Here is a 23486-nt window from a genome sequence, read left to right on the forward strand (position 1 = left end):
ACACTTTTTGTCCAATTCTGCAAATATCTACTCACAGTCTGCTAGCTCTCCATTCTTTGGGTGGGCTGAAAAAAAAAGTAATATTTGTACTAGGGCTGTCGATTTAACACGTTAATTCTGTGCGATTAATTTGACAAAAAATAACGCGTTAAAACAATTAACGCATTTACTCGCAATGCCCTCCTGGACCATAATAAGGAAGAGTCCTGAGCACTGATCTATATATATAGAGAGAGAGAGAGAGAGAGAGAGAGAGGAGAGAGAGAGAGAGAGAGAGAGAGAGAGAGATCAGTGGTCCTGAGAAACGCAAGCTTGTAGTACCACCTGTTTACTCCAGAGGGCAGTAAGAGAAATTTCAGCTGTGTGAGCAACACGCAGTTTATACAGTGAAGAAAACACTTTCTTGCGTTCAAAACACTTGAAGGAGCGCATACGACAAAGATTTGGAATTTAAACTAGAAATTGTGTATTTTGTGATGAGGTAGAAACCACTGATCATTTATTTTTTCATTGTATGTATGTAGAGGCTTTATGGCTTGACATTCATGAGTGGCTCTTCCCAAAGGTTCCTCTTCTTTCAGATTTCTCTCAGAAGGACATTGTCTTTGGACTTGTTATGAACAGTTACAAAGATGATTTTCTGGTTAATGACATTATTATTTTTGGAAAATTTTATATACACAAATCGAAATATTTGAAATTGAAACCCAGGTTTTCTGCATTTCACAATGCATTTCTTTCTTACACAAAGGCCCTGCAAATGATGAAAAGTAAATATGCACAAAAACTTTTTGAAATAATTGAAGAATATGATTTAAAAAACAAACCCTAGCTTTTTATTTAAATTTTTTTTTTGTTTTATTTTGTTTTTTTGTTTTCTGTAATGCAATTTTGCACCTGATTTCATTGTTATATTGCAATGATATATGATTGTTGCCATGCTGTTTGTATATGCTATAGTTCAATAAAAAAAAAAAAAATAAAAAAAAACTTGAAGGAGCGCAAATGCGAACTAAGGGATCTCAAGATGTGTTTAAAAATTGAGTATTAAACTATATTTAACTTGAAACAGTGACCTAAACATTTTATGTTCATGATGCAATGCACTCGAGACACTACACAAGCATGTCTGATGCTGGATTGAGATTGAGAATATGGAAATTACCCATAAATATTTAATCTTGAATAAAATCAAAGAAATTTCCTTCAAACTTATTTATAAGTACTACCTCACTAATTATTTTCTTGTAGAGAGATTGAATTGTGGTGTCAATATATTCTGTACATTTTGTGGTCTTTCATTTATTTTGGAGTTGTCCATACTCGACTTGTTTTGTCTGATTTCTGCAATTTCTGCAAAAAGATTGTTAGAGATCATATTATTCCCAGCTTTCAACTTTGTTTTGAAAATGTTTTATTAGTTTTTTTTAGCTATGACATGTTTCTTCATAAGGAATATTATTTGATTAATGTTCTGCTTTTGTTGGCAAAGTTTAGTATTCATAAATCTAAGTATGGTGGTTATAAACCATTAGTTTTATCAATATTTAGAGGTTCAGCAATACCTAAGAACAATTTCCAATTTGAGTAACAAGAAAGCTGTAAAGTGTATTGAAATATGTAAACAATGTCATATGTTTATTTAAACGGCTTATTTATTTATTTATTTACCTTTTTGTCTCTAGATGTAAAAGTTTTGAAAACATTAATAAAAAAAAAAATTCTGACGCAGGTGTACATTGACGGGTGCTTAAACAAGCTCTCATAATAAATCTCGAACTGATTGACAAATTCACTTGTGAAATGGATTGCCGTGAACTGTGTGCCAATGATTGGATTATGATCAATAATATGGTAGTAAACAATACATTGTATTCTAAAGCTGCTTTTTGTATTGTCTTGATACTCTCTTGATAAGAACTCTTCTGCCACAAGAAAGTAATGCATTTTTATTATCTGAATATTTTTTATTATATATATATATATATATATATATATATATATATATATATATAATTTTTAAATATTTAAAGAGAACTATGTATAATTATATATTGATATAAATATGTATAATCTTTATATATTGAATTATTGTTATATGATGGGCTTTCTCAACAAATATTAGTATATGCGATTAATCACGATTAATTAATCGGGACACCATGTAATTAATTCGATTAAAAATGTTAGCCCTAATATATATATATATGGGAATTTTATGGATATATGCATCTTTCAGATCAATTTGAGGAGTGTCTATTGTTTGCATATTACACATTTTATCGTAAGTGTGTCATGCAGTTTGGGACTCATGTGATGCTCATGTTCTACCCGCTCCATACGGGTCTTGAACCGGCGTCTCCGGCAAAGGAGGCGGGTGTCAGGTCCTCTGTCAGATCCTTATAATGCAAGTAAACTGGTGCCAGCATTTTGAAGGTTCAAAAGTCACATTTAGGCAATAGAAATCTAATCCATGCGACCCCAGTCGATCAATGAATGTCTTCTGAAGCAAATCAGAAAATAAATAAATTGATAATTAAAAATGAAACTTTTAAAAAGCATTTCCAAGCAGTTGACGCACTACGTAGCTGTTGCGTGATGTAAGCGTGTTGGTAGGTTCATGCAAGAATTTGGAAGCGGCTCTTATTTACAACAGAATAATGAACGTCATGCGAGAGTTCGGCCATTTCAAACAGCATCAGTGCCCAGGAAGGAAGCACCAATTTACAGTTAAATCGTTTTAATTATCTACTTGTTTCTTACATAAACCTATCAATTAGCTTCAGAAGACATTCATTGATTGACTGGAGTCGTGTGGATTACTTTTATGATGCCTAAATGTGACATTTGGACCATCAAATTGCTGTCACCCATTTACTTGGATTGTAAGGACCTGACAGAGCTCTACAGTATCTTCTTCTAAAAAAATCTTTATTTGTGTTCTGCTTAAGAAAGACAGTCATACACATCTGGGATGGCATCAGGATAAGTGAATAATGAGAGAGTTTTCATTTTTGGGTAAACTATGCTTTTAACAACTCTGCTCCTTTCTAGTAAAACCTAGAAGTTGGAAGTTGACTATATTAAGATGGTTGTATTCTTTTTGATCTCAGGTACTGGCATCATAAGAATTGAAAGGGTATATCCTCTTTCCTTGGGATCCAATATTGGCACAACTACTACAGCAATACTAGCAGCCATGGCCAGTCCTGGGTAAACACTGGCAAATTCATTACAGGTTAACATGACATGTTAATTTAGGAAAAGGTTCTGTATATAGAGTATAAACACACTACCACTACCCAGTCCATAACTTCACAATGTAACTTTTTATCTCCATTAGATAGCCCTGGTTCATCTCTTCTTCAACATCTCTGGGACTTGCTGTGGTACCCAATCCCCTTTACATGTGTCCCAATTCGCATAGCAAAGGCTCTTGTTGGTATAGCAGCCCTTTACTGGTGGTTTGCTGGCTTTTACATCATCCTCTGCTTCTTTGCTTTCCCTCTACTGGTCTTCATCCTCTCTATGGCTGGTTGGCAGGTCCTTGTGGGTGTACTTGTACTTGTAAAGAATCACAAACCACAGTGGCTTGCTTCTTGTCTCTGGTCTTGGGACTTCCTCCCCCTATGGTCCACTCTCTTAAACCCTGGGACAAAGTGGTTGTAATGATGACCGCTCACTGCTGCTGTTGTTGTTGCAAGTGCTGCAATGTTGCTGAAGATGATGAGGAAATGGGAAAACATGAAAATATGGATCATGAAATAGAGATGTATGACAATCCGACAATTACTGTTAAACTCAAGGAGGAGAAGAAAACATTGGATAACTCTGATATCCTTAGGGGAACCTATTTATAAAGTAAAACGCAGCATTATATGTTATTACTATGCTATTATGTATGTATTATACTGTAATTATGCATCTATAAAATATTAAACTGGATTTGGATTTTGATACCTGACCTTGACTGCATATCAGAGAACTTCAGAAAATGAAAAAAAGAGGAAAAGTCATAGTTTTATTTCACTGTGTATTTTAAAGCCTTACATTTATTTTGCTTCTTGTCTTAGTCAATTTGTTTATATAAGATTCTATTATATATGGGACATTGTAAATGTTATTGTTTAATATAAAATCTTATGTTACATATTCTGAGAGTTTCTGCATTCTGCAATTGTTCTTTTACTTGCTTTTATGTGAAAGGCATAAATAGAAAAGGTCAACTATTACAAAAAAGTTGTATCAGAAAAAAAATCTGAATTTAAATGTGAAATGTGCATCATCCTTCATATTTCTTAGTTTCCCTTTATTTATCTGAGTAAACTTCATCAAGGGGATGCAGTACAAAAAATATTTACAACATGTTTTTTGTACACAACATAAAGAAAAAGTATTCAAAATTGAACTGAACAAATATGCCACTCTGCTTGAAAAATAAAATACAATTCTTATTTACAACAATTATTACAACAATAAGAAGAATCATAACAAGGTCCTTTTTACACAACATACATAATAATTATTTTAAATACAATCGTACAAGTCTGAACTCAAAAAAGTAAAGAAAACAAAATATGTAACAAAGATGGCAAAGGAGTCCTCGTGTGGCCTCTACTTTTTAAAATTTGTCTAGCAAAATCTTGAAGCAGATGCTAGAAACAAGTTAATATTATTTATAAAATACTTTTCAGACCAGTTAGTTAATGTATAAATAAAAATCTAGAGGTCGACTGGATTTGGCCAATACCAATAACTAAGGTGGTGGGAAAAGCTGATAACCAGTTTATCAGCCAATGACATTGTATGAAATTGATTTACAGAATGTCCAAAAACATTGTATTCTAAATGAACAAAATCCCAGATGCAGTTTAATGTTCAACAAAAATCCCCAAAATAACCAGGAAAAATTCAGATTTGGTGCACAACTCAGGACTTTTAACAATAAACAAGCCCGAAACACACTGGGGACTCTTAGTTTGAAATGATTAATGAATAAACGATCGGCAACTATCAGCATAGATTTTTGCCGATAAAGATAGTTCCATAAAGCAACCATTAGCAATAACCATATTAAAAACCAGGAACTGTTTCTAAGGCCTCATTTTTACTAAAGTTGTTGTGAAATGTACAGTAAGGGTGGAGATGTGGAGGTGGAGGGATGGTGTACTTTTAGCAGTTTGCTTAGTTTTATACTTACATTTTTCAAATTTGCAGTGGTCCTAGATTTTTTAATGTTATGAGAATTTCACCAGTGGGGCCCTCTTATATATATATATATATATATATATATATATATATATATATATATATATAGCCCCTAAACTGATTTGTGCCGGCAACACTCCCCCTCAATGCCATCTCTTCCTATGATTCTTCTTCTCAGACCCTCGTATTGGTTATATCTCTTCTCTTCTTAATGTCTCAAACAAGTGTATGGCAAGTGGGTAGATTTAAGATCATGACATCATGATTGCCCCAACTTGTCCTAACCTTTGCCAACTTGTTTATGATGCCCCACTATTTAAAGGTGGTGAAAGAGGATGTTGCAATGGTTAATAAATTGATAATACCTGATATAAAGTGAGCAGTGGCATAGCTGGATGGAGATGAAATTAGGTGAGGGGGTTTTGCTTTTGTCCATATCTTTATGGTGCCATGCACATGTTATCCAGCATGCTTTAAAATTGCACTGTCAGAGGAATTTATATGACAAACTGCTATGAGAACCATGTTGTGTCCCTTTTGTGATTTCCTCAATGATAAAGATCACTAATGAATAAGTAGACTTGTTTGAATGGACTGTTGTGTGACATTTTATTTTATTTTATATTATTTCTATAAAAATAGGTTCCTATTCCAGTTAAGGTGATTTTAAAGTTTCTGCAGGTATTTGCAAAGATTATAAACATCCTATCAGACAAATAATGTTTTTAAGTGCTAATAAGTTCTGAAATTATAATGATGTTATTTTAACAAAGTTTTGATTTAAAGAGTACTGTAGTTCAATACTTAACAGAAGGGAAAAATGTGATAGTGAAACAGTGGAAGACGTTAAGACTTTAATTATAGTACTTTATCAACTAGAATCTAAAGAATGTGGAGAGAATAAAGACAAAGTACTAGCTTTCATTTTCATATATTTTGTTTACATCAAAATGTGCATATTCACAAACAGGGTAAAGTGAAGTTGAGGTGGGTTCAGGTAAAAAAAAGCAAAACATAAAAGTGAAATAAAGTTATAAGAGTTTTGTGATGTGCTTGGAAAACCATCGCCATTAACACATAGCAAAAAGTTAACATCAGCTATTCATCATTAAACTCATTTTACACATTCTGTAAAAAACACGTTGTTTCACTCTGAAAAACCCCAAAAATGTAACTTTACTTTATTCAAGTAAAACATTATTTAACATCCCTGAATCAACCTGAACACATAAGGTTACACCAACAAAACTACTTTTGAGGGTTAGATCAGGTATACATAGCTCCTTGTGGTAAAAATCAGTTGGTTATCACCATTTTGTTTTTTACAGTGCCTATGAATAAGAGGGAATGGCACCCGTTTTGTAGAATGAACCATATATATTTATATATTAATTTATAATATGAAATATATTTAGAGGGCTTGGGTTTAACAAGGTCAATATGTGAACCACCATAAGAGTTTTATCCTATGATCTCTTATCTTGGTTAATTTCCACTGAGTTTAGTAATAGCAAGCCTTACACAACATATCAATAACAGCGCCTCCCCTAGAATAACTTTGATTAAAGCTTGGTCTAAGGAAATCTGGTGAAAGTAAAGGATTTGAAACTCAGGAATTGTTGTTGCTGCATATTCACCCTCGTTCCTTGAGAACCTTAGGTGAAGTAGCTTTTCGACAAGTAGTTTTGGTTCCAACCATTATGCCACTCTCATTCCAATGAACATGGGGCTTGTCATATATTTGAAGTGTTTGAACACACAAAGTTTTTTCTCAGGAATTATGAAGAGAGAGCTTGTTATTCAGACATTTGATATCCTGTTGAACTGACTGCAAACTTTATACAATTACAGTGTCATGTTTGTCATCATCCTTTTGTGTTCTGAGACTTATGTTGAAGATTTTTCCCCGAACTACATTTCCCATCATGCACCTTCCAGACATCCTCATCTCACACACCGGTTCCCCATTCCCTCTATTGTTGTTCCCAGCTGTTCATTGTAATGTCTTTAGTCCCCATGTGTATAGACCTATTGTTCTCCTTCCTCTTGTCCATTCTTGTTTGTATGGTTGTGAGTTTACAAGTTATGTTATTTCTCCAGACTACTGCTGTGACTTATAGTTTTCTTTCTTAGTGAAGCATTTCTTATTCATCATCTCTTGTTTTCTTTGTAAATAAATCTACTGCATTCCCTAAACTGAAGCGTAGTTTGTAGCAATCATATATATATATGATTGCTACAAACTATGTCACGCTTCAGTTTTGGGAAGAGTATGTATATATACGTACATACATGCCCCACCCACTTTAAACAATTAATTTCATTCTTAGATGTTTAGTATAAATTAAGTGGAACCTTTTTGGAGCAATCACTAAAATTGAATGGGAGAAAAATTTATTATTTTTAGCTGCCCTAGAGATGTTACACAATCAGGGCTATCCATCTGAATTACGAGCTTCACAATTTAAAACATGTCTGCAGACCAAATAAAATAAAAATAATTGCAAAGTAAAATAAAAATACCTAAACAGTACACTCTTAAAAATAAAGGTTCTTTATTGGCATGCATGGTTCCAAGAAGAATCTTTAACATCCAAGGAACGTTCCCATTGCACAAAATGTTCTTTGCAATGGTAAAAGGTTCTATAGATTATAAAATGGTTCTTTAAAAAATTGTTATTTCACTGAAAGGTTATTTGGGGAAACAAAAATTGTTATTTTATAGCATTGCTGCGAAAACCCCTTCATGGAACCTTAATTTTAAAGAGTGCAGCTTTAACTCAAAGAAGTGCAGGAATATGACTCTAAACAGAGACTACAAATTGGTGAAATAAACCTCAACTAAAGTCCTGACCACTTATACGTCACGGTGAACACTGTCATGCCATAGAGACAGGTAGGGCACACTGACAGACCCAAGGAAGACAGGCTGTGCATTGATTTAAGTGGAAATAGAACTTCACTTCTTGACATTATGTCCTAATTAAGGACCATTCCTGCTAGGTGAAACTCCAGCAAATTCGAATCTGACTGCTCATCACACTCTCACAGCAAAATCGTAAGGATTCATATGACTTTTCTAAATTTGGCTAATTTGTATGAAATAGTATGACTGCACTCGTGTGAATTTTTATGACTTTCACTGTAGCCAATGACGTTGCTAGACATCGTTTTCATCTAATACATGACAATTACTTTATTCTGTCACACACAACGGCTTCCTATCGTGTTTTACACACTCTACTGATCAGTTAGGTTTAGGTAAGGGGTATGAGTAAGGGCATAATATTGAAAAGCATGTCCTTGACACCTCACGATTCCTCATTACTTATCCGGGCATTTGAACTAAATGAAATCGCATGAATTCATACAAACTAAATCGTACTAAATCATATGAAATAGCCAACTCGTAAAATATGTATGAATTTTCATGAGATCGGATTGAGTTTTTTTTTCAGTTGAGCATAAATTAAGTTTAACTACATATCCACTGACTTTTAAACATAAAATGTTTATTTTATATAAGAAATTTAAAATGTCCTGTAGATTTATCCGTACTGTGTTTACTATAATGTACTCAATCCCTGAACTCATAACTTATTATTATGTTCAAGTAATGAAGGAATAGGAATATAATCATTAGGTAAGTAATCACTGATTAAACAGGAATATTCGTGTCCTATAGTACACTTATTACAGGTTCATTCCCTCTTGGAGTAACCTGTGGTTAAGTGCATTGTTCAAAGGCACAATGTTGATGGCTCATGGTTAACTATTGTGGGGATCAAAATAGCAACCTACTATTAATGATCCATAAACTTACTACATTACTTTTGCATCACATGGCCATTGGTTGGGTGCAAAACAAGTTGTGACAAGTACAGTGCATGCCAAGGGACAAAAGATATTCGATTGTTTTTAAACATTTTTGCGTTTGCTCAACATTGCAGAATTGAGTTAAATGCACTAATGTAACACTTTACAATAAGGTTCCATTTGTTCATTGGTAAACATGAACTAACAATGAACAATTATTTTACAGCATTTACAAACCTTGGTTAATAGTAATTTCAACATACTCCTACATTGTTCAATTCAAAAGTTGTATATACATTTGTTAATACAGTATGAACTGACATGAACTAATAATGAACAATTATATTTTTACAAAGTAACATTGCGAATGCCGGAAAAATGTGTTGTTCATTGTTAGTTCATGTTAACTAATGTTGTTAACCAATGTTAATAAATGGAACCTTATTGTAAAGTGTTACCAGTAAAACAAAGCAACTCAGTTTCACCATGAAACATGTATTTGACAAATAGGTTCAATGACATTTTTGTATTCATTTATAATGTATAACACTTGTATCTATTAATACAACTATATGTATTTATATGAAACAATCAATAGTTATTTCCTTTTTTTTTTAACTTGTTAGGGTTTCAATATCTTTTGACCAATGAATTTCCATGATTTTTTTAATGACTTTTGCAGTTGTTTGTGATTTTAATTAAATTTAATGAGATTGTAGAAATTGTAGTCACATAGAAATGCTGCTATGTCAGACAGTTTACTATGTAGCCGAATAAGAAGATGCAGGCCTGGAAACAGAGCTGTAGCAAGGTAATCTGGACCCCCTGACTGTATATTGCTCTGGGCCCCGTTCCTATTAGAAAATACAGTTTAGAATTTGTTGTGGGTCCCCCTGGACATTTACAACCACTAGCTATGGCCCTGCTTGGAAATCACAGTGGGAACCCAGTGTTCATAATGTTACTAATATGAATACTCTGAAGCTTCATTTGATATATCTACACAATCTGTTTGCTTTAGCTACACAGTAAAGTGATCTGTTTGATGTAGCACCATTTCCACAGTGAAGCAATGCTACCATCTGGTGATACCAAGACACTTTACAGTGCACTAGGCAGTTCCATAAATTCTGTTTAATCATGTAATGTTTAGGTTGTCAAGTGCTCTCACTAAGATTGTTGGAATTTATACAGTGGAAAGGGGCGAACACCAACAATTTTCTCACATTGAAGACTTCAATCAAGACTTTTAATAATAACATTCGTTTGGCATCTTTGGTTTTAAACTGCTCCCCGTCAGATCCCCATTTCCTGGAGTTAGCGCATTAGTTCCCCAGCTTCCTACCTACTAGAAATGTTTTCTCACGGCCCGCTCGAAAGGTGCGGTCTCTCTCTTCCCATCGTGAGAACTTTCACACGCGCCTGGCACTCGTCCGCAACACACTCTCGCGATAACAACAAAAATAACTGATCCCATAAGCTTCATATGCAAGCTTACAGGAAGTCTCGCGTGACTTGAGAACTTTCCCACGCTTGTGCACCCCCCTCCCCCCATCCGCGTCGCTCCGCCGGCCCCTCCCCCTCCCCATCAGTCCAGTCTGTTGTTGTGCGGTGTGGAATCTCGCGATTGTTGGCGTTATTAGAAGAGAGTTGGTGAAGATGGCGCCTGTTGTGACAGGGTAAGCAGCGAAATTACCAACGGAGGGGACATGGAAAAGTTGGAGTTATAACAAATTTCGCCTGTTTAATTGAAATAACTCGCTTCAATTTATTTTTCTACACCCCTGGCGGTCTGTCTGAGCACTGGCCGGTCGTTTCGCCGTACTTTTGTCCTGTTTTGTGAGCTTTTTAGCGTTGGCTCTTTTATTCAAGTAGCCACTTAGCTTTTAGTTAGCTTTTAGATTTTTTTTTTAGCAGTTTAAAAAAAATCGTCAATCTAATGATTAACCGTACACACAGTAAAACTTAAGAAATTATCTGTTTAGAAACTTCAACGTACTTTAGTATTAAAAAGCAAAACAATTAAGCCAGACTCGCGAGTTGGTGCACAAGAGAAAACAGTTTAGCAAATGTTAGCCAACAAAGTTAGCCAATCTAGTCTAGTACCATGACTGAGACTGAGGTTTCAGGAGAATTCCGACTTCTCTATTTTTTTTCATGTCAGGCATCCTTAGTAAAGCTATGCTAACTCTAAAAATGTTCTTAAAGTGCATTTGTTGTTGCTCGTCACAAATATGTGAAATATTAGTGTCTCTCTCTCTCTCTCTCTCTCTCTTTTTTAATCCTCTTTTCTCCACAATTTGGAATGCCCAATTTCCACTACTTAGTAGGTACTTAGTAGGTACGGTTACTCAGACCCCGCTTCTGGGACATTCAATCCATGCATCCTATCACGTGGCTCGTTGTGCATGACACCACGGAGACTCACAGCATGCGGAGCCTCATGCTGCTCTATGCGGTTTGCGTACAACTTCCCACGCGCCCCATTGAGAGCGAGAACCACAAATCGCGACCAGGAGGAGGTTACCCCATATGACTCTACCCTCCCTAGCAACTTGTCCAATTTGGTTGCTTAGGAGACCTGGCTGAGTCACTCAGCACACCCTGGATTCAAACTTGCTACTCCGGGGTTGTTAGTCATATTAGTGATTTCAACTTTTTGGGGGGTCTGTTCTTTGGCGAGTCTCAAGGCCTAGTAAACTGCCTGCGTAGACAGCATTTTGGGGCATGCTTGAATGAACATATGATGTTGAAAAAATGCTGTCTTTGTGTGCAGCTTTCTAAGTGTTGAGTTATAGCCAAAGAAAAACTTGATTGGATTGTTTGTAGTAGATCCCCAGCAGTAGTTAAGTAAAGTAAATCAACAGTAAGGCTTGAATTTGTAATACCACTGTATGTTGCATTTTGTTTTTTGCAGGAAATTCGGGGAGCTCCCTCAGCCAAAGCGTTTAACGAGGTAAATGCACTGTAAACTTGTATAGCTTACATACTGTAGCATATATGTATAGTTGTGATCGTATGTTTATTTGGAAAATGCATAAATTAACCTGGTGTGATTTTACAGAGAGGCGATGCGCAATTACTTGAAAGAGAGAGGAGATCAGACAGTGCTCATACTGCATGCAAAAGTCGCACAGAAATCGTACGGCAATGAAAAAAGGTGAGAAAGTGTTGAAATTCACCTGTCAATGTTTTAAGGTTGGAATATGATTAGCTGTTGATGTTGTATTTTAGACTGTTACTAAAGACAACATGAAATCAAAATAGACCCTTTTACTTCCTCAATGCTTGTTCTTGGTCTTTTTTTTTCTCTCATTGAGTATTCTGTTTCACTCAACATGCATCACATTACATGGGTAAAGTGGGTTGCAAATGCCTGTTTATGTTGACTGTAAATCAAGTTTTGGTCAGACCCAATTTCTTTCTTAATCAGTTTCGTTCTTTAATCAGTTTAAATTTGCTTTGATTCTGCATTAGATTCTTCTGTCCTCCACCTTGTGTGTACCTGATGGGTTGTGGCTGGAAGAAAAAGAAGGAACAGATGGAGAGAGAGGGCTGCTCAGAGCAGGAGTCTCAGCCTTGTGCCTTTATCGGTATTGGAAACAGTGAACAAGAGATGCAGCAGCTCAACTTAGAGGGCAAGGTGCTTTACGGGTTCAAATTTACATATGTTGTAACTGCCTTCCTAAAAATGAATTGGAAACCATGTTTGAAAGAACACTGCATATCCTGTCATCTTTATCCCTGTCTATTTTGCTTCTTCAGAATTTTTGCACAGCAAAAACATTATACATTTCTGACTCGGACAAACGAAAGCACTTCATGCTGTCGGTGAAGATGTTCTATGGGAATAGCGCAGATATTGGAGTCTTCCTCAGCAAACGCATCAAGGTCATCTCCAAACCTTCCAAAAAGAAACAGTCGCTGAAGAATGCAGACCGTGAGTCAAATTAATTTCAGTTGCTATAGGTCTGTTGTAAAGTACTATTTTTTTAGAGTATGAAGTCTTTTATGTATTTTAAATGTACCATTTAGTTCGAAAAATTCTAATGGGTTGTAGTTTAAAGCAGATACATTCTAAGATGCATTACCATTATGTTCAAAGCTATGCAGTATATACGGTACATTATATTGGGATGACCTACATTGTTTGGCGTTTCTCAATTTCATCTTCATTTTGATTCTCTCATGTAGTGTGCATAGCTTCTGGGACGAAAGTGGCTCTTTTTAACCGCTTGCGGTCTCAGACTGTCAGTACACGGTACCTTCACGTGGAGGGAGGAAACTTTCACGCCAGCTCACAACAGTGGGGTGCTTTCTACATTCATCTATGTAAGTCAGTCACCCAACAAGTCTATTAAAGGGGTCATGAGGAAAAAAAAAATCCTAGATCTTTTAACATAAGAGGTCATTGTACCATAAAACCATACTGTAAGTTTCAGAACTCAAAACTTCCACCTCACTGCAAAAGAGAGTATTTGTTGAAACCAAGCTGCCAAAAGGACTCAAACTGTAATAAACATTTGCATCTGTCCACCTCAGTATACAATAACACATCGATGCCTACTTATCACTTGATAAGTGAGATGGCGAGGAGAGAGATGGTCAGTCAAGAGCATGGAGCCAATCACAACAGTGGGCATTTACTGTCAAGTTTTAAAAGAGAAGCAGCACCAAAACCTAGCGTTTCTGACAGAGGGTCAGAATGAGTGTGGAAAAGGATCATGTTTTACAAATATATGACTTTGTTCAAAACATTTTTTACTAATTGTATAAATGATCTGCATGGAACATATTAAAATAATAAAGGCATGTCATGACCCTTTTAAACACATTATATGCCAAATCCATAACAACACCAGGGCTCAATGTTGAGCTTTTCCAGGTACTGGTTCTTCAGAACATAAATAACTGATAGTTTAGTACATCAGTTAAACATTGCTCATGTTTTTTCTACAGTCTTTTTGTTACATAGTGATTAAAGTAATTGAGATTTTGTTCACCCTAGTGGATGATGAAGAGTCAGAGGGAGAAGAGTTTACAGTCAGAGACGGTTACGTCCATTACGGTCAGACGGTAAAGCTGGTGTGCTCGGTTACCGGCATGGCTCTACCGCGACTGGTAAGCCACCTAACATTCATCCTGACAAAACAGAGTGACTGAGGATGTACATGATTAAAAGGCAACACATGTTGGTCTGGGGTGAGTGAGTGGTACAATGAAGGGATGATGTATTGTTGTGTTTCCTCTAATTTTAGAGCATACATTTTCTTTTATGCAAACAATCATAGATAATTCGTAAGGTGGACAAGCAGACGGCGCTAATGGATGCTAATGATCCTGTGTCCCAACTACATAAATGTGCCTTCTATCTTAAAGACACAGAGAGGATGTACCTCTGCCTTTCACAGGAGAGGATAATACAGTTCCAGGTAAACTTTCGTATGCTTATAGAAAAGTTGTTATATTAGTTTTGATCAGTCCTTGTAAGCTTGTCTTTTAAATAAAATGTAATACATTAAATTATAACATGATAATTGTGACATTACTTTTGCAATATAAACAATTGAAATATTTTCCTCCTAACTCTAAACCTCTCCCAGGCCACACCCTGTCCCAAAGAAACGAACAAAGAAATGATCAATGATGGGGCGTCATGGACAATCATCAGCACAGACAAAGCAGAGTACACTTTCTATGAGGGGATGGGCCCTGTACCCTCACCTGTCACACCTGTGCCTGTTGTTGAGAGTTTACAGGTAATGCACACAGACACTCGACTTTAAAGGTGCTGTAAGATGTTATTTTTATTGGAAATGCTGTTTTTCATGGGATGATGTCTTTAAGAAAGCACCAATTGCTTGAAAAATCAATTTTTGACAAACTATCAACAAATCTGAACCCTGAATGTTGTAGCTGAATGGAGGAGGAGATGTTGCCATGCTGGAGCTGACAGGCCAGAACTTCACGCCTAACCTCAGAGTCTGGTTTGGAGATGTGGAAGCTGACACTATGTACAGGTGACACAAACACACCAAACATTTTAAAGGTGCACAATTTTAAAATAATGTAAACTCATGCCACGGACATGACTCCAGATCTCTGTAACCTTATAAAAGCTCTTTTGTTCAACATGGAGAAGGTCCCCTCATGGGTGCTGGCATGATGATAACATGGTCAATCGAATACTGCTTGCTTAATCTCAGTAACCACCCTTTGATTAAGACACTTTTACTCATGGATTAAATTAACCATGGCAAACTGTAAATAGTGAATTTCTATAATGACATTGGTAACTGAATATTTTTGAGTTTGATTGACGCTTTATCCATAAACACTAACCCTAGATGTTAGTGTTAGTCCAAGATTATTTGCATAAAAAATTACTAAGTTCACCTTCAACAAACAGAAATAAAAATAAATGGACATAAAAGTTTTATTTGTGTTGAAACATATTATGTGAGAAGAAAGAGACTGCAGTGCAGAGTGAAATATAAGAGGCAAGAAACTAGCACATCAATGTGGGAAATCCCTGCCTGGGCAGTGGTCAATTTAACTGTTCATGTACAAACATATTTGAGAGCAGAAGGCTGTGTTTGACTTGTCAGAATCAACAGGGTTCCCATGGTCATGGTAAACCTGGAAGTATCAGGTAATTAAAAAAAAAAAATTCCAGGCATGGAAAAGTGACGGAAATTAGCAAAATAATAAAAGTAATTGAATCAGAGATTGCATCTGCTCTTTGCTGCCTGCCTCACTGGACTCACTGCAGTTTGCATACCGCAACAACCGCTCCACTGATGATGCCATTGCATCTACACTACACACTACTCTCTCCCACCTTAAAAAAAGGGACACATATGTGAGAATACTGTTTGTAGACTACAGCTCTGCATTCAACACCATAGTACCCTCCAAGCTTGATAAGAAACTCTGGGCTCTGGGCTTATACAGCTCGCTGTGCAGCTGGATCCTGGACTTCCTGTCAAGCAGATGCCAGATGGTTAGAATGAGCAGCAACATCTCATCACTGACCCTCAACGGCTGTATTCTAAACCCACTCTTGTATTCCCTGTACACACATATGACTGTGTGGCAACACATAGCTCCAATACCATCATTAAGTTTGCTGGTGATACAACGGTGGTAGGTCTGATCACTGACAATGATGAAAGAGAGGAGGTGCCCACAACCTCTCCCTCAGCGTCAGCAAGACCAAGGAGCTTGTGGTGGTCTTGGAGAAAAGACAGAGAGCACAGCCCCATCACTATCAATGGAGCACCGGTGGAGAGAACTCACTGAGGAACTCGCATGGTCCGTCCACACTGAGGCTGTTGTGAAGAAGGCTCACTAGCGCCTCTTCTTCCTGAGATGGCTGAGGAAGTTTTGAATGAACAACCACATCCTCACACGGTTCTACACCAGCGCTGTAGAGAGCATCCTGACTGGCTGCATCACTGCCTGGTGCGGCAACTGCACCCCCCTCAACCGCAAAGCCCTGCAAAGGGTGGTGCGAAATGACAGACACATAATTGGAGGTGAGATTCCCTCCAGGACATCTATACCAGGCAGTGTGTGAAAAAAGCTTGGAGGATCATTAGAGAATCCAGCCACCTGAGCCATGGGCTGATCTCACTTCTACCATCAGGTAGGCAGTATCGCAGCATCAGGATCTGCATCAGCCGACTCATGACAGCTTCTTCCCCCAACCAATCAGACATTTGAACTCTTGATCGCTCATGATACATATATCAGCACTGCACTTTATTAGCCTCAGCCTGGACTCACATTTTATACTTCTCTTAACACACTGGAACTGACTGTCAACCAAGAGCTGAATTTCAACACAACACTTCATACAGTGGGGGTACAGTGTATTTTTATTGTATGCAGTCTTCTTATTTTGTGTATAATGTATATTCTATATTATAATTTTTTGTATACAGCCTTATTGTGTATACTGTATTTTGTATGTTATTAGGTGTATATTGTGTTATGTAACAGATTTTATTGTCATAATGCAATGTTGCTTGGAACCGCACCCAAGATTTTCACCCACTGTTACACTTGTGTATATGGTTGAGTGATAATAAAGGAATTTGATTTGAGTGTGAGAGCGAAAGCAACTAATTACAGGTAGAAATAACCACAATGTAAATTTTACAGGTTTTTTTTTTTCATTTTAAAATATAACTTGTGAAAACATACCGAACCATGAAGAAACTATTTTAGCCCGTTTCAGAACCAATCAAGCAAGCTACAAGCCTGAAAACGGCCTAAATCGCAATTGTATATGCTCACGCGGTACTCCTATTGTTATTTTGACAAGTTCCATGTGACAGGGAATCAGAGGGAGAGATTTGCAGTGAGTTGGTTTGTTTGTCACCCTTGCACCATTTTGTATCGGGAAGTGTGTCATACTGGCGACTGAGAGAGTGAGATCCCAGCAAATCAGTCTGCATGTGTGATACCCTCGGCCAAAATAGTGTTGTTTGGAGTCTGCTAGTGTATCACCAGATTTAGTGAATCAATCTGAATTAGGGCTGGGCGATAGGACGATGTTATTGTATATCGATGATGTCTTAAAAATATCCTGATGCCGATTGTGACACTCAATTGACAAGACGATGATCGACGATATCAAGAAATGGCAAAACCATGAATCTGGCAAGTCAGCAAATATATTAAACGGTAGTCCATGGTGTGAAACTAGCACCCGCAAAATGCAACGAGGCTGAATCCAGTTCGCAAGCTCCTTGTCCAAATGTATTTCATGTGCAGGTAATTTTGCTCATCTACCCGCAACGAGCAGGCGACCTGTAAGATGTCTCTGAGTGACACGACAAGAAATGCTGTCAATCACAAAGACATTTGCTTGAAGAAACGCACATTATATTTTTAAGAACAGACAAAAGAAAAGCCGTCAATGCTTGTGTCTGATTCGCTGTTTGTCATGTGGAGCACACGCATGTAAAGACTTATCACTTTTTTTTTTATTAAGAATAAGTTTCAACGCATTTGGGAGCATTATTTTTTGGAACACAAGGGAGTTTATTAGGCTTTATTATTATTATGATACTCATTATCTTTACATTTATAATTGTCTTTGGTTCTTAATATGTAGGCTATTAGTAATTTTCCACGTGTTGTTGACTGATGCTTGTGTGTGGGAAATAAAGCTGTTGGGGATGGTTAATGTTTGGATTTCGGGAGGTGGTTAAATATGATTTTTTTAATCTTTTGTATTTTATTGCTTTTTTCATTTAGTTTAAAGTACAATTTTAATTTAGAAATGTCTTTTATGTTTTTCGTGTTTCAATTAATTAAATTTTTAAAGCAAAACTCGACCCTCGGCAGGGCGGTCTAAATATCCCGTATATCGGGATATTTTTTTTGGTGATTATCGAAAAAAATATTTTTGACATATTGCCCAACACTAGTCTAAATTTCATTAAAAAAAAATCAGTCTCCAAAGAAATCTCAAATGACTACAACATTTATGGAAATTAATTGGTCAAAAAGGGTGAAAACCCTGAATCAAGTATTCCAGAGAGTCATGTATTAATGTTTTGAACCAATTGGTCTTTCAAAGTGGTCTAATTGTGTTGGGAGTGTACAAGTGGATTTTATATTCTATGTAAATGTAATGTTTCTGGCAGGTGTGGCGAGAGCGTGCTCTGTGTGGTCCCTGACATCTCGGCATTCCGTGAGGGGTGGCGTTGGGTTCGTCAGCCAGTGCAGGTTCCCGTAACTTTGGTCCGTAATGACGGCATCATCTACTCCACGGCTTTAACATTTACCTACACACCAGAGCCAGGACCACGCCCTCACTGCAGCGCCGCTGGTGCCATACTGCGCACCAACAGCAACTCCTCACCATCATCTTCATCCTCCAGCCTACTGCTTCAGACAGCCATCGACAGCCAGGCAGGATATGCAGCTGGGAGCGTGACTTCCTCTTCCTCGGCTATGTCTGTTTCCTAACCTGGGGATCTTCAGGTTTGGTTGCGTGAGTGTGTGTGTGTGTGTGTGTGTGTGTGTAAGTGAGCCTGCTTAAGAGATGGTGGTTTCGTCAGCTCTTAGACTCTCCTGCAACAATTCATGGGATAAGGATCTCAAATCATGGAAAATGGTGCCACAGAGAGAGACGCAAAAGAGAGAGATAAGACTTCACAAAAGACTGGACAGAATAAATGAAGATGTCTCTCTTCTGTTCTCTCTCTGTCTTTCTTTATTGCGGTTCTTTTTCTATCTGTTTCCTCTCGTTTGAGGATTCGGCAACAGAATTGATGCGTGCCATGGATCAAGATGACACAGGATCAATGCATTAGCCTTAAATGAAAACAAAAAAACAATCAGTCGCAGAAGACACTTTCTCTTCAGATCAAAGCCTCTTCTGTATGTAAGCTTTGAGAGATTTTGTTTTCTACTAAAAGGCTCAATGCACTGTTTTTCCAGGCTTGAAGAAGAGTTATCATAGTAATATAGTTTTTACGGACCAAGAATTATTATTATTATTTTCTTTTTAATTGATATGTAATTTTATAAGCTTTAGCTAAGGTACATTTTTCACCTTTTTCAGTTTTATAACATATAGTAAACTTTTGTTACCAAATAGTTTTGTATATTTCTTGTGAGCGTTTGGGCTCAGAAGGAAAAGGTTCATGCCTTTTGAAAGGTTGAACTCATAGCTGCCTTTTGCTTGTCTTGGCAAATGCCTTATATCTTCTGGAGTTTTACCTGACCTTTTTTCTCTTTTGTAATAACATTTGTATGTCATGTATTTTGGTCTTATTTTTCCCCCACTAAACTCTGAGGTGTATACAATATTGATGCCGTTTTTGCGTATTTGGGAGACAGTGGCTCTTCTTGATTGTTTTTTTGGTTTTTTACTTTCTCATATGAAGTCCTTAACACAAAAGCTTTAACTGACTTTGCCAGTTGGCCTTACATGCCATATCTTACTCCTCAGAAACAAACTGCCACTGACCTCTGGTCCTTTTTCTTTGGCTATAGATGTTCAAGCTGCCAACACAATGGCAGCAATTTCTAATTTAGATATATAATCACTCAAAGCCTTTGGTGGGGAAGATCAGTATTGATCTGGTTTGCAAATCATTCAATGCCATGTCTTTTATTTATAATATCAAACTGAAAGCAACATGTAGGCAAAATGCTGCTTTGTAGTCATTTGGATCATATCATGAGGAAAAGAGGTTTTGGGTGATGGACCCTTGATGCTATAACAACAAAAAAACAATTATTTCCCTGTGAGGGAACTGATCTTGCACCCTGGAATAATGTTGAGATTGTTTATGCATTTTAAAGCCCCTCACCCCCCAACAAAAAAGTAATTCTAAAGAAATTAATATTAAAAAGTGTTTTTATTGCCTAAGAATGCCATCTTCTTGCACATTGTCATTGTATGCAACATAGGGATGCCGGTTTGAATATTGGTGTCGCAGTGTGAACATGAAACGTTTGCGAATTTTAAAGTGAGTGCTGAAACCATATAGAAAACAAGTAGAAGTAGGAGTGCTGCAAGTATAGCCATTACTGGTTTTGCCAGTCTAGGAATGAATGGAAAACAAGAAAAAGCACTTGTTGCATTGCAGCGCAAAGATGTTTGAGGGTGGTTTGTAGATCACAGATTCTTATCCAACCATTCATGTGTGACAGCCCAAACTGCTACAAACAAACGCTTTCTTTTTAAAATGGTTAAGGTGTTTCATTGTGATGTCATGTCACATCTTCAGTTTTTGATGTGCTTTTTTTCTCTTTTATTTTATTTTTTTTAACAGATTTACGCTTTATTAATATTTAGTACCAAAGTTCACTTTTTTTAATAGCTGTAGTCTAAAGCAAACCTTAAACCAGGCCTTAAACCACTACTTCAAGTAATTACTGGAACTGATGGTTTATAACACTAAAAATTATATCCTTTTGTAAAGAGGGGAAGAACATTAGTTTCTGCCTTTTTAAGGATAGATCACAGACCACGTGGAAATCTCAAGAGTCCGCTCTTTGTTTTTTGTTTTTTTTGTTTTTCCCCCAAGTCTGTTTAGACTCCATATGCATCATCATAATTTTGTAAGGGGAACTTGTACAATAACATGCTCTTGATTTTGCTTTCAATTGGAATGGGCTGTATTTTGTTTCTTTTGTAATTATAAAGGAACAGCAAAGGTTGTTCCTCTGTGATTTTTGTTTTCCAGTTGTATCATGAATAATATTGGTATAAGATTCTAAGTCAAAATAATATTATATCTAAACATTAATATTCTATGTTATTAAAATTGTTATATTAATGTTTAAATATTAATATTAAATATTTCTTCTTTGATTGAGGGACATTTTTATTTGTTGCATTTTTGGAAAGAAGCCTTTGGTTAAAGGTCTGCATTAGAAATGGTCACTTATGTAAGACATAAAAGCTAAAACCATGCATGCACAAAGCCTTTACCTAGTATCTATTGTGAGCTGTTTTCAATCCATTCCTCAATCAGGGAAAAATATTAAACTATCATTTGCAAGCACAGAAATGGAAACTGACATATCTAAAGTTCAAATTGTGTAGTCACACATTACCTTTCTATGTGTTTTCAGTGTTATTTCCTCTTCCTCCTCCAGTTGTCTTCCAGAATATTCTGAACACAGAGGACTGGCTAATTGGTTGATTTTAATACTAACCGTGTTGAGTTTCATCATCTCTGTTATGTAAGTTGGATAGTTTCCTGTCATCTGTGCCTCTTTACTTCCACTGAGCAGAAACTAGTGAATTTAGATCACTTTCCTTTGTCAGTTTTGTCTATAGAAAAGGTGAGTTGGTATGCTTTCTCAACCATTACAATTAATTGTTTTACATTTGGATGTTAACCAGCCATTGCAAAGTGTCTGCGAGCCGTTTTGGTTTTGAGTGCATGCTGTCTAGCAGATTTGAACTGTATTGGTGCTGTTTAGCTCTTAAAGGGCCAGTGTGTCTGTTTCTTTTGAAATGGATCACTAAACACAGTAATAGATGCAAAAAGTGTAATATGAGTGCAATGAGAAATAGAAAACCTATTGTTCTAGAAATTGTAGATCAAACAGAATATGAGAATTCTAAAAATATTAGGCTGAAATTGATAACATCTTTAAACAATGCAGAAAATTGTTCTGCCCGTGGTAAATCCATTAAAGATGTGCTCTACATGCATATTAATTATATTATTACTATGTATAATTTATATCAAATCTTTCAACAAATGGTTTATTGAGTAGTATGTTGTTATATGTTGCATGTTTAATCCAGTGAGTGGCATATTATCATGCTGGAAATATATTGGGCGGATTAGGGTCGGATGTTCCAGTGGATAAACTGTGCTGCCTCTTTAAAGGAATATTTCAGGTTAATTTCAAGTTATGCTGAATTGACAGTATTTTTGCATAATGTTGATTACCACAAAACTTAATTTAGACTTATACCTCTTTTCCTAAAAAAATGAGACACTCAATGGAAGTGAATGGGACAAATCTGTAAACATTAAAATACTGTTTAAAAATTATAGCTACAAGATATAAACAATGTGCATGTTAATGTTGTTATAGTGTGATCAAATTATTTAATATATAGAGGCATACATATGATGATGATGAAGAGAGTTTGCTTTGAATTACAATGACAGACACCTGTCACTTGTGCATGCTCCAAGAGCCAAACGTTTCCCCCAACCCACGGCCCAGTTTTTATTTTTAGACCATATGGGTGGTAGAGGTGTAACTTGAAGCCTTCTTTCTGTTGCTGTTTCAGAGTATGTGAGTCCTCAATTAATTATGTAAATACGATAGGGCTCAAAATGTGATCCTGAGGTCAAGGATTGTGTGTAGATGTATGTAGAAGTGAGAATGTGTGTAGCCATAAAAATAAACATTAAACGAGTTTTAACCGTTTTCCGCCGGCAGAATGGTTAATATAATTTAGCCTCAACAGAAGCGCGTCGTAATTCTGCAGTATCCAAGTGAAGTCAAATTTATTTGCACTTTTAACAACAGGAGGTGTTTCAACGCAGCTGTATACGTAATTATGGTGTAAAAGAAAATTAACTGATATAATGGCAATATTAGTTATGTTTAGTAGCGTATAAAGTGATTTTACAAAGCGTGTTCTTTCCCACGCTAGTTCAGTGGTGCGTGATTAGAGCGCCCTCTATCTGAAAATGCGTAACGGCTTCGGCTTCTGATTCAGTAGGCACGGCTTATTAATATTAATGAAGTTACGCTTTTTTAAAGTGTACGTTACCTAAACGTAATCTTATTATTATTCATGTAACGTGTATAGCAACGTCTTCCACTCAACAAATCAGATTAGCTGAACGTCGCTCAAGCTAATTAATATTTATTACTCAGGCTCCACCCAGGTTGGATTTGTAATTTGCATTTGGCACTGGAAAAGCAGACGCACGCAAAATGCTGAGGAAAAAGTT

General features: G+C 36.4%; 1 protein-coding gene across 2 annotated transcripts; it reads left to right on the plus strand.

Annotated features, from left to right (window-relative positions):
• The first annotated feature begins 10669 nt into the window (after nt 1–10669).
• Nucleotides 10670–22909, plus strand: LOC127651911 (recombining binding protein suppressor of hairless-like). Of its 2 annotated transcripts, XM_052137971.1 has the most exons (11): nt 10670–10703; nt 11942–11980; nt 12089–12184; nt 12502–12667; nt 12790–12964; nt 13219–13356; nt 14033–14145; nt 14316–14456; nt 14628–14783; nt 14941–15044; nt 18684–22909. In XM_052137971.1, the coding sequence occupies exons 1-11, from the start codon at nt 10684–10686 to the stop codon at nt 19006–19008; spliced, it is 1473 nt and encodes a 490-aa protein (XP_051993931.1). In that variant the 5' UTR covers nt 10670–10683; the 3' UTR covers nt 19009–22909. The 2 variants fall into 2 exon arrangements, with proteins under 2 accessions (XP_051993931.1, XP_051993932.1); XM_052137972.1 differs by lacking the exon at nt 10670–10703 and having other exon boundaries at nt 11941–11980; nt 12089–12183; nt 12500–12667.
• The last annotated feature ends 577 nt before the right edge of the window (nt 22910–23486 follow it).

This window comes from Xyrauchen texanus, chromosome 11, assembly GCF_025860055.1.
Source record: "Xyrauchen texanus isolate HMW12.3.18 chromosome 11, RBS_HiC_50CHRs, whole genome shotgun sequence".
Lineage (NCBI taxonomy): Eukaryota > Metazoa > Chordata > Actinopteri > Cypriniformes > Catostomidae > Xyrauchen > Xyrauchen texanus.

Coding starts and splice junctions, on each gene's coding strand:
- LOC127651911 (XM_052137971.1), top strand. CDS start 10,684: ATGGCGCCTGTTGTGACAGG. Junction 12,965..13,218: donor GTCGCTGAAGAATGCAGACC/GTGAGTCAAATT, acceptor TCTCTCATGTAG/TGTGCATAGCTTCTGGGACG. Junction 13,357..14,032: donor TGCTTTCTACATTCATCTAT/GTAAGTCAGTCA, acceptor TGTTCACCCTAG/TGGATGATGAAGAGTCAGAG.